Source organism: Callithrix jacchus, chromosome 12, assembly GCF_049354715.1.
Source record: "Callithrix jacchus isolate 240 chromosome 12, calJac240_pri, whole genome shotgun sequence".
NCBI lineage: Eukaryota > Metazoa > Chordata > Mammalia > Primates > Cebidae > Callithrix > Callithrix jacchus.
In genome coordinates this window covers 84587034-84599672 of record NC_133513.1, presented here as the reverse complement: position 1 = coordinate 84599672, position 12639 = coordinate 84587034, and the positions used below count along the sequence as shown (strand labels likewise).

General features: G+C 37.2%; 1 protein-coding gene across 4 annotated transcripts in view; it reads right to left on the bottom strand.

Annotated features, from left to right (window-relative positions):
* TNKS2 (tankyrase 2) overlaps positions 1-12639 on the bottom strand; it is a 66910-nt gene that overhangs the window by 42381 nt on the left and 11890 nt on the right. For all 4 annotated transcript variants that reach the window (XM_002756415.6, XM_017979129.4, XM_035268459.3 and 1 more), the window contains exons 2-7: positions 11760-11984; positions 7964-8059; positions 5893-5929; positions 5658-5733; positions 5190-5284; positions 2897-2963 (exon numbers count right to left, since the gene is read on the bottom strand). In XM_002756415.6, the coding sequence (XP_002756461.1) occupies positions 2897-2963; positions 5190-5284; positions 5658-5733; positions 5893-5929; positions 7964-8059; positions 11760-11984 (596 nt within the window). The remainder of the gene's footprint in view (positions 1-2896; positions 2964-5189; positions 5285-5657; positions 5734-5892; positions 5930-7963; positions 8060-11759; positions 11985-12639) is intronic.

The window sequence follows — 12639 nt, the reverse complement described above, 5'->3', positions numbered from 1 at the left end:
AAGGAACCACAGAGGCAATGGAAACAAGTGTCCTTTCCCTTTCCATGACAGCTGCTGAGAGAGTGGGGAAAAATACTGAAGGGGTAGAATGGGTGTAGGGTAAGACAAGTTAAATGGGTATGGGTAACATCCTGGGATCCACTTCCAAAAATAATATATATCTTCTACTGTTACCTAAAAAGGATCAAAATAGGAAGTTTCGGGTTGAGCGTGGTGTCTCACATCTGTAATTCCAGCACTTTGGGAGGCTGAGGTGGGCAGATCACCTGAGGTCAGGAGTTCAGGACCAGCCTGGACAACATGGTGAAAACCCTTATCTATTAAAAATAAAAAATTCCTGGCATGATAAAAACCCTAGAAGCAAATCTAGGCAAAACTATCCAGGACATAGGAGTAGGCAAGGACTTCATGAACAAAACACCAAAAGCATTGGCAACAAAAGCCAAAATAGACAAATAGGACCTAATCAAACTCCACAGCTTCTGCATGGCAAAAGAAACAGTCACTAGAGTGAATCGGCAACCAACAGAATGGGAAAAAATTTTTGCAGTTTACCCATCTGACAAAGGGCTGATATCCAGAATTTACAAAGAACTCAAACAGATTTACAGGAAAAAAACAAAGAAGCCCATTCAAAACTGGGCAAAGGATATGAACAGACACTTTACAAAAGAAGACATATATGAGGCCAACAATCATATGAAAAAATGCTCATCGTCACTGGTCATCAGAGAGATGCAAATCAAAACCACATTGAGATACCATCTCACGCCAGTTAGAATGGCGATCATTAAAAAATCTGGAGACAACAGATGCTGGAGAGGATGTGGAGAAAAAGGAACACTTCTACACTGTTGGTGGGAGTGTAAATTAGTTCAACCATTGTGGAAGACAGTGTGGCGATTCCTCAAGGCCTTAGAAATAGAAATTCCATTTGACCCAGCAATCCCATTACTGGGTATATATCCAAAGGACTCTAAATCGTTCTACTATAAGGACACATGTACACGAACGTTCATTGCAGCACTGTTTACAATAGCAAAGACCTGGAATCAACCCAAATGCCCATTGATGATAGACTGGATTGGAAAAATGTGGCACATATACACCATGGAATATTATGCAGCAATCAGAAATGATGAGTTTGTGTCGTTTGTAGGGACATGGATGAAGCTGGAGAACATCATTCTCAGCAAACTGACACAAGAACAGAAAATGAAACACCGCATATTCTCACTCATAGGCGGGTGATGAAAAATGAGAACACATGGACACAGGGAGGGGAGTACTAAACACTGGGGTCTATTGGGGGGAAAAGGGGAGGGCCAGTGGGAGGGGGTGGTGGGGAGGGATAGCCTGGGGAGAAATGCCAAATGTGGGTGAAGGGGAGAAAGGAAGCAAAACACACTGCCATGTGTGTACCTACGCAACTGTCTTGCATGTTCTGCTCATGTACCCCAAAACCTAAAATGCAATAAAAAATTAAAAAAATATACAATAAAAAATAAAGATAAAAATACAAAATTAGCTGGGCATGGTGGCACATACCTGTAATCCCAGCTACTTGGGAGGCTGAGGCAGGAGAATCACTTGAACCTAGGAGGCAGAGGTTGCAGTGAGCTGAGATTGTGCCACTGCACTCCAGCCTGGGTGACAAGCAAGACTCTGTCTCAAAAAAAAAAAGTTTCTTGCTAGTCTTGGGAAACTGTTTGTTAAACAGCTGTTGAGCATACTGGAAGAAGTGAACCTTAACAAATGAGCCTGCTCCAACTCAAAGTATAATTGGCAAATCTTGCTATTATATCTCCGGTGGTTTTAACAAAATATGGTTCACTAAAAACTGCTTTCTTAAGAGCTTTGAAACTTCACTTTTAGCTACAAATTACGGAATCACTTAATCTGCTATTTCATATGATTTCTTTTTCTTTTTTTGAGGCAAGGCCTCACTCTTGCCTAGACTGGAGTGCAGTGGCACGATCTTGGCTCACTGCAACCTCCACCTCCAGGGTTCAAACAATTCTCCTGCCACAGCCTCCTGGGTACATGAGATTTCAGATATGTGCCACCAGATGATGTGCAGCAAGATGATAGTGCTACTTTGCATTTAAAAACATATGCTATCTGTAATCCCAGCACTTTGGGAGGCCAAGGTGGGTGGATCACAAGGTCAAGAGATGGAGACCATCTTGGTCAACATGGTGAAACCCCGTCTCTACTAAAAATACAAAAAATTAGCTGGGCATGGTGGCGCGTGCCTGTAATCCCAGCTACTCAGGAGGCTGAAGCAGGAGAATTGCCTAAACCCAGGAGGCGGAGGTTGAGGTGAGCCGAGATCGTGCCATTGCACTCCAGCAACTGTGTAAAAAAAGAGCGAAACTCTGTCTCAAAAAAAAAAAAAATCCTATCTAGGCTGGGTGTGGTGGCTCTTAGCTGTAATCCTAGCACTTTGGGAGGCCGAGGCAGGCAAATCACTTGAGGTCAGGAGTTCGAGACCAGCTTGGCCAACATGGTGAAACCCCGTCTCTACTAAAAATACAAAACCTAGCCAGGTGTGGTGGCGAATGTATGAAATCCCATCTACTCAGGAGGCTGTGGCAGAAGAATCATTTGAACCCTGGAGATGGAGGTTGCAGTGAGCCAAGACTGCCGCACTCCAGCCTAGGTGAGAGTCAGACCCTGTCTCCAAAATAAAAAAAAAAAAATCTTGTGGTATCTCAAAAATCTCAAAGCAGTCAAATGCTGAGCTATCAGTCACTTATATTTTATAATGCTTATAAATACTTCTTCTTCAAGCACTAAGAACACAGAAAATAAAGAGAAACCCAGATATACTCATGTATTTCAAGTGATTTTATATAACTCTAGAAAGTAACTAGGAGAGTACAAGAGCACTAACCTTGACCAGAAGTTCAGTTACTTCATAATGACCATAAGAACAGGCATTATGTAATGGTACCAGATCACTACAATGAAAAAGGGGGAAAAATCCTGTTTTAGTATAGATTCCTTAGGCCTAGGGAAATTTACAAATTAAAATTTATTTGATTAATTACTTGTATTTAAATAGCAAATGGATTACGTAATGTTCTAACAAAAACGTCCAAAATTTTGTAACATCCATTTAAACCCTAAGTCCTAAGAATTTGAACTCCCAAGTCTCTTTCACATCCATCTTCCTTTGTACTTCACTGCTACTGTCACTGCCTTAGTTTTGGCCTACATTATCTCTTCCTTGCACTATTGAAATAGGCCCCACTCCACTTTACCCTCCAAGCTGAGGCAGATTTTTCTAAAAGGTTAAGTCCCAAGTAGTTACATCTTAACATCCTTAATGGATTTTTTTTTGTGCTTTCAAAAGATGGTTCCAACTTATTAACATGGCATACACAATAACCTGACTCCCTCTCTAGGCTTACCCTTCAATAATGGTATGCTAAACTTACAGTTTCCAGTATGTCTCTAACACATATTGTTCCCTGGGTATAGGTTTCCCTCCTTCCTTTGTTCTGGTTCATTTCTACATGTCTTTTCCAGACTTAACTCAAATACTAACTCATTTTTAAATCTTTTTTGAGATCCTCAATAAACTGAAATCCTATTCTTCCATGATGGAAATGGAGGAGGAACTTTCCATATGGGAAGATACGGTGAAACTTTAAAATCCTAATTTCTACCTTTAAGCTTTTCCTTCTCCTTTGGGATCACTCACTAATATACTGCCACAGCCACCATCATGCCAGCCTCTGGTAATGAATGGTCACCTGTGATTCAGTCTTTAGTTTTATGAGTCCTCTCTTTAAAGGTTCATTTACGATTCTTCACTTGCCTGGGCACCAATTTAATTCCTAACTACCTGCTAGATGCTTCCACTGTGTTCCTAAATTGTCCCATTAAACTAAGAATTCTAGGCCGGGTATGGTGGCTTACGCCTGTAATCTGAGCACTTTAGGAGGCCAAGGCCGGTGGATCGCCTGATGTCAGGAGTATAAGGGCAGCCTGGCCAATACAGTGAAACCTTATTTCTACTAAAAATATGAAAATTAGCCAGGTGTGGTGGCAGGAGCCTATAATTCCAGCTACTCAGGAGGCTGAGGCAGGAGAATCACTTGAACCTGGGAGGCGGAAGTTGCAGTGAGCCGAGATCACGCCATTGCACTCTAGCCTGGGTGACAAAGCAAGACTGTCTCAAAAAAAAAAATAAATAAAATAAAGGCAAAAACAAAAACATAAACAAAACCACAAACAAACAATAAGAATTCTAGAAGTCAATTCAACATTGTCACCCCAAACAATTTTGCCTCCTGTGTTTCATATGGGTATCACTGGATCTAACTCATTCAGAACTTGAGAGTGTAGTTTTCTTTTACTTCTCACTAATCATACCCATTCACCAAATCTCATCCACTCTTACACTGCAATATTTCTTGCATCCTTCATTTTCATTTCTTCTACCACCATTATTATGGATCCTGATTATGCTGAAACCTCTAGAATGCTCACTTTCCTAACTGCTGTTTTTGCTTCTAGTCTCCTCTCTCCGATTAGCCAACACACTGCTTTCAAATGCACCTCCTAAAACTTCTTTTAGAATAATCATTCCCTTTGTTTCAGATCACAGAATGAAGCCTGAATTACTCAGACTAAATATCAAGTCCTCTAAAACCTGGTACTTACCTATTTCTCTAATCCTAACCTTCATTTGTCTCTTGTGTGAATCATCTGCTCCAGCTAAGCTAGTCTAGTATCTGCTTTAGCACCCCCGACTTATCCCAATTGTCTTACAGAGTAATGCTCCCAAACTCTTTGCTTTCTTGAATTGAGACCTGACTTTACAGTACAGGTCAAGTAACACCTCATTCTGAGGGATTTCCCAAACACCCCAGGCAACCATCACTAAAAGTTCCCTCCTGGGAACTCCTGCAGTACTATCCTTCTCCATGACCCAACACTTGCTAGAGACCACACTGTATTCTTAGGTACCTTTTCATGCCCTCAGAAGTGTAATGTAAACCTTTTATGAGTGGTGGGCTTAAGTTTTTTAATTTCCTGTGCCCTCATAGCAACCTGCACATTGTAAAAGCCCAATATATATTAATGTTCTTTAGTAAAAATATGATTTTTATAAGGCTATAAAGATTGTTTTAAGACAGTAACATTTAAAAAGTCCTTGTTTTTGTTCAAATGCTTACCCTTTATCTTTAGCATGGACATCAGCTCCATGTTGCAATAACAGCTGTACAATCTTTACTCTGTTATATCCTGCTGCCAAATGCAATGGAGTTGACTGAAATATTAATCAAATAAGTTAATGAAATTCAAATAACGCTGAATAAAATGTGTGAGACGGTAAAAACCCAAATATAAAACCAGAAAATCCAATTATAACTTCATTGTCTAAGTAGTTATCCATTTGGTTTTACAAAATCCAACATGTATATTGAAGGCATAGTATACAAGTTTATAAATTCACTATTGCATATAGGAAGCAAATAACTGTTTATCAATAAAGTTTTACTAAGCTTAAGAGTTTGAAATATTGCTTAAAAAAAAAACATCAGTACTCTCTTCAAATATATTTCAATTTATAATAAGATAAACACATCTTTATCCTTATGTTACCAGGAGATAAGCACAAACTCAGTTTCAAACGGAAGTACCTTTCTGCCATCACTTGCGTGGCAGTTGACATTTAATGGTGTGAGTAGAGCCATCATTTTTTCTTCATTGCCACTCCTAGAAAATAAAAAAAGTATTAGCAATTTGCACTGTTTATCAGATCTTCTTTGAGATATGTACTGTAACCGTTAAAAAAATTTTTTTTAAGTCTGTTTACTGTAAAAAAAAAAAAAAGTTAATGGTGAAATATTCCTGTCGCATAACACTAGTACTTACCTGGCACTTTCTAAGAGTTCATCTTTCTTATATTCACCTGTGAATTAGAAAAAAAAAAGTATAGAAATTAAAAAGAAAAATCAATGACAGTTGTATGCAAAAAGATGCCCAATAAATTATAAAGTGATAAATTTGGAAATAAATTTCCAATAAATGGAAAATAGTTCATTAACAGATTATGTAGTTTAAAAATATCTGTATGAAGAACAAACATAAAATACCTTTGTTATGGGAGTAAAAACAAGAATGATTCTATTTTACTATGAAGGGCAACCTCAACTATATAAAAACAATATGCTCAGGAAAAGGAAAGCCCAGAAGAAAATATACCAAAATATTAACAAAGTTTGTCTTGGGTCATAAATTATGGTGACCTTTTCCTTTTTCCCTTCAAAATTCTTAAAATGAATAAGCTATTTTTGTAACAGAGAAACAAAATATATCTACAAGTTTGATCCAAACCTAAAGGCGGCCAGGTGTACTGGCTCATGTCTGTAATCCTAGTACTTTGGAAAGCCGAGGTGGGCAGGTGGCTTGAGCCCAAGAGTTAGAGACTAGCCTGGGGAACATGGGGAACCCTCTTTCTACAAAAAATACAAAAAGTGGCTGGGTGTGGTGATGCATGCCTGTAATCCCATTTACTTGGGAGACTGAGGTTGCAGGATCACCTGAGCCCAGAGAGGTTAGGGCTGCAGTGAGCTGTGACCACACCACTGCACTCCAGGCTGGGCGACAGAGTGAGACCCTGATACACATACACACAAACACATACACCCCAACAACAACAACAAAAACCCTAAACAAACTCAACATACTACCATTATAGAATGACCAAAGAATCTATAGCAATACTGATTAAACATAATCATTAACATCTTTATGAACCTAGAAGATTTTTCAACACTAATATCATGTTTATTTAATGCTATTTTAAATATATACAAATATAAAATTGGATCAACTATAAACTCTTTATTTTTACAGCCTTTACTTTTACAAATGAATACAAACAAAACTATAAAACTAGTAAAATTGTATTAATACAATGATTTGCTGAATGACATCCAAACTGCTGCACACACTGTGAACTGTGTACTGACTGCCAAGGAAATGATTCTTTTGAACCCCGAGATTAAAAAAAAACCAAAAATAAAGCACGGAATAACATGAACTACTGAAGAAGAAAATGAACACTGGATTGACAGTCACAATAATAGTGCACACTTCTAGAAGTCTTTTCATGAAGAAGTCTAAATTTTCTCAGCAATGTTAGAAGAAATATCACAAAATCCAGCCACAGAGCTCATAGCAAAGCCCTTTAGGCTCTTGACTTTTAGATTAGGTATGATTCTAGTCATCATAAGGTAGATAAGAATCTGGTAAATAATACGGCAGAGTTGCTAAGAGGAAAGCACACTGACAAGGGAGAAAAAATGTGAAGTGGATACAACTCAGGAAAGCTTGTCAATCTATACTCTAGCCTTATGCATAGGAATAGGTTCCAAGGACATAAATATGTTACAGCAGAGTACAACTAGCATTCTTCATGGTACTAAAATGAATGTGCCTAGAATCCTCTTCTGCAAAGCCAACAGAATGGCTAGTGCTTTTTGAAAGGATTTCATAAAAAATGATTAAAATACATTAAAAAAAATAGTACAGTGTATATATCCCTTACCCGAAATGCTTAAGACTAGAAGTGTTCTGAAGTTTGGATTAGAAATACTCAACCTGTACATAAAGGGGCAGGCCTAAGTTATCTGAAAAACTCAGGGGTATTAAAAAAAAAATATCCTGAATACACTACGGCAACATATACTTATCTATCACCCTCTGTCCCCAAAAAGGCAACAATGACATACTTAAACATCAATTAGAAGAGAAAAGAAAGCTTTTTTTTTCTTAGATAAGAATCAAATGTCAGCTATGTAGACAGAAAACGATAGCTACTGAATTGACACTATTTTTAAAATCTAACTGAGGTCATTAATCACAGGAGGCAAATTTTCTACCTGGCAAGCTTGTGCTTTACAGGCTTCCTGGAATAACCAAACAGAGTATACAGACTTACCAGTAAGCACTGCTTTGGCAGATGGATCTGCTAAATCCAATGCTGTCCTTCCATCTGTATTTCGGATAGTTGGCTCAGCTCCATGCTGTAAGAGCACTGCAAAATAGCAACACTATTTTGAGGTTCAACGGTAATTTTAACTTGATTTTAGTAAATCATTTTCTCAAGAATTCTGGTCCAGCAAAGTCTCAAAGTTGTTTAAAGACCTTTCGCATCTTGTCAGAATGGGACCTGTTACATTTTAAATATAAAAGTAATATATAAAGCATTCTATTATTTAATGCATTAAAGACACATTAAATAAGTTTCCCCTCAGTTCAGTGTGAGATTTTCCTTTGCTATTTATATAGCTGGTGGCAAGTGACTAAGGATAGATAAGAGTGTATAAGGGGAAAAAAAGGCAAGTTTGCTTGAAAGCTTGTTTTCTCATTCCAAAGAACACTGCTTATGCTAGAAAGACTGTTCATTATGACAGAAATAAAATGCCTAAAGCTATAGATAGTCCAGGGAACAGAGATGTGTAGGATCTTTAAGGGTGGAAAAAAAAGACACACACACACACACACACACACACACACACACACACACACACACACAAAACAAAATCACATAGGCAAATTCTTTTTTAAAAAACTGAATAGCTTCCTTATGCTTTCAACAAATTCCGTAAGGCCATCAGTCATTATCTCTCTATTATTCAGGAAGGCTGAATAATCAACAGAAGCCGTTTGTTTTCGTCCACTATTGACACCGTAATACAACACACCTGTAAGGTACAAGGTAAGTGATGGAAGGAGTGGAGTAGATGCATTGAAACGGAGGTGCAAATTACTCCTTACAGGACAATTTTTCTTTGGAAAAATTTTAACTGAGGGATATATAAATAAGGGTTGCTAGCTGAGTAGTTTTTTGAGGTTAATTACACTGAATTTTGAGTTAAAATCCAAATACCCTCAATAGAATTAACAAACCCCAAATCAAAACTACTACATATAATCCAAGGCACATAAAAAGAGAAGTCTTGTGTTTTGCTCTGTATTATATTATTATTTGTATTATTATGATGATATTCCAGTACACTCTCTAAATAAGGAGCTGGAGGAAGACAAGCAAATACGTGCAGAAAGGAAGCTCAGCTCCTGTTCTTTGACAGGGTGAATTTCCATTCTGCTCTACTCTTATATTTACCAGCGCTGCTCAACAGAAATAAAATGTGAGCCACATAAATAATTCAAAATTTTCTAGTAACTGATTAAAAAAGAAACAGTTCAAATTAATTTGAACACATATGACCTAATACATCCAAAAATTGTATATTTACATTTATATTATAATCAATATAAAATTAGGCATTTTACTTTTTTTTTGTACTAAGTCTCTGAAATATGGTATCCATTTTCCCCTTAGAGCACATCTCAATTCAGACATTGCAAGTCCTTAGCTACCATAATGGATAGTGCAGATTATAACTATATTTGGAAAACGTTACATTATTAAAACTAATTAATTATATGTCTGAGATTATGAGGTACCAGATGATGGGTTATGTGGTAAAAATGATGGATGCATTTGAACGTAGGGCAGGAACAATTTAAGATAACATACAGAAAAGGAGAATTGGGCAAAGGTAACTAGGAAATCCATTTCACATCTTCATGATCATGGTATCTACCCTGCCAGGTAAGTATCATTTCACATCTTTATCAATGACCTAATTTAAACTAAGCTGCTGATGCTGATATAAATAAATAGTGATTTGGGATGGTCAGGGTGATCAGATCCAATTTAAGCCCAGCATAGGGCACCTGGACTTCTTCTAGTGTACTGAACTGGCTTTCTATCTGTTAGGGATTTCAACTGTCCCTGTTTTATGTTAGGAAATAATGGAGTTAAGGTGGTAATGAGTCCAAAATCCCTGAATCTGTCTCACAAAATTAAATACCAGATTAATAAAAATTCTCAAAAAGATTTATCACATACTGTGTAATTTTCTTATTCATCCTGCCATTTCTACTCTCTTTTCACCCTAAGTCATGCCTTCATCATTTCTCACCTGGGTTACTTTACAGCTTCCTAACCGGTCACCTTCATGCTATCTATCCATCCTACCCAGCCCCCTACCAGATTACTCTTTGCAAAATACAGCCTTGATTAAAAAACAGGGATATATTTTGAGAAACGCGGTGTTAGGTGAGTCCGTCATTGTGCCAACACCATAGAGTATACTTACACAAACCTGGATGGTAGAGTCTACCAAATACCTAGGCTACATGGTATAGCCTACTCCTCTTAGGCTACAAACCTGAACAGTGTATTACTGTACTAAATACTGCAGGCAATCGTAACAAAATGCTAAGTATATCTGTAACTAAATATGTCTAAATATGGTATAAAAGATGAGAAATGGTATATCTGTATAGGACATTTACCATGAATAGAGCTTGCAGAACTGGAAGTTCCTCTGAGTAAGTGATGAGTGAATGTAAAGGCCTAGGATATTATACACATTACTACAGACTCTACATAAACACTGTATACTTAGCTGTGTAAGTTTATTTTAAAAATATTTTTATTTCTTCAATTAACTAGCTTACTATAACCTTTTTTACTTTATAAACGTTTACTTTTTGACTTTTGTGGTAACACAGCTTAAAACACAATGTACACCTATACAAAAATATTTTCTTTCTTTGTCTTTATTCTATAAGCTTTTCTCTATTCAAAAAAATTTTACAACTTTTATGTTGAAAACTAAGACATAGACACACATATTAGCCTCGCCTACACAGGCTCAGGATCATCAATATTACTGTCTTCCACCTCCACATCTTGTCCCACTGGGAGGTCTTTAGTGGCAATAACAATATATGGAGCTGTCATTTCCTACAATAACGCCTTCTTCTGGAACACGTCCTAAAGGACCTGCCTGAGACTGTTTTACAGTTAACTTTTTTTAAGTTGCTGAGTATACTCTAAAAAAACAATAAAAAGTATGGTAAACACATAAACCAGTAACAAAGTTGGTTATTATCAAGTATTACGTAGTGTACAAAATTTTATGTGCTGTACTTTTATATGACTGTCAGTGCACTAGGTTTGTTAACCCAGCATCACCACAAAAACCTGAGTAATGCCTTCTGCTATGAAGTTAGGACAGCTATGAAGTCACTAGGTGACAGGAATTTTTCAGCTCCATTATAATCTTATGGGACCACCCTTATGTATGTAGTCCATTTTGAAATGAAGTTACGTGGAGCATGACTGTATACTATGTACTTTTATCACACTGTTCCCTTCCTCAAAAAAATCTTCAACATTCCACACTGCCTACACATACTAATATCAAGCTCCTTAACCTGGTATTTAAAGCTTTTTATAAGGAAATCCCCACCTACTTTTTTAATTCTTTCCCCACTGGAAAGACTTTCCCTTTCCCACTGGAAAGACTCCAGGAAGTAGGGCTTTGACTTGATCCTGCCAAGTCACTGTTCTCACTATCCTCTTAACTCTCTATTCCCTTCCACCATGCCTTTATCTGGTTCTTTGTGCATTTTATCTCCCAAGAGAATGCAAGTTTCTAGAGAATAGGAACTTTGTATTTCATTCTCCAAAGAAGTACTACACACAAAAAGACACGCAGTCTAACCAACAGTGGTTAGATTAAATCACGGAATGCTCTTAAATATTTAAATTCTGCTCGACAGAATTTGATGATATGAACAAATCAATTCAATTCAGATTTAGCATAGTTACCACATTAGGAAGTAGGAAGAGTCAGAAAAGTAAACAATCTTACCAATGCAAACATCAATCTTTCCTTTAATTGCAGCTTCATGGAGAGGAGTATAATTCCAATTATCTCGAGCATTGGGGTCTGCACCATTTCGCAAAAGCAGATTGACTACCTCAGCATGACCAAACGAGCATGCATTATGAAGAGGAATAAGGCCTCCATCATCACGTGCTTGGACATTTGCACCATTCTGAAGCAAATATTCAACTACATCTTTCCGCCCAAAACCTAGAAGAAAACAAATTGTCCACATGTAAGTTCAATGAGGAAAAGACACCAAATTAGAATAAGTACCATCCATGCTAAAACGTTTTGGGTTGAAAAATAACAACCGACTCCACGATTCAATAACTGATTAACGGAAGGGTGATCAGAAATATATCAATAACTAACCTTAATGATAAAGCTAGAGGGACTCTACTAAACAGTAGTGGTACCTAAGTAGTGCCTTGGGTGGTACTACTACTACTAACCTCAGAGAAAGATTATAAAATCAGTGACTGAAAACTCAAAGTTCAAATGTTTCTCACTCTATAATAGAGTTTTGCATATTTAGTATATATACGCTTTCAGATGTTCAAACTATAAAACTTGAATATGTAAATCACAACCTTATGAAAGTGACAAAACTCTTGCTAGAATTCCTTTCCCACATCTAGCTTATAGATGTTTCTGCTAAACTGGGGGATTATGAGAACCAACAAAAAAAAGATCAGCTTACAGCTAATATTTGTCTATGTAGTGAGACACAGATGACTCCATGCCAAAGAGTGAAATCTGGTGTCTTCAAAGAAGCCCCTACTTTGCCACTTGCACAATGCATGTAACTTCTTCCCATGTTGGAGGCCTCCTTTAGATACCAACATTCCACAGTTCTGCTCAA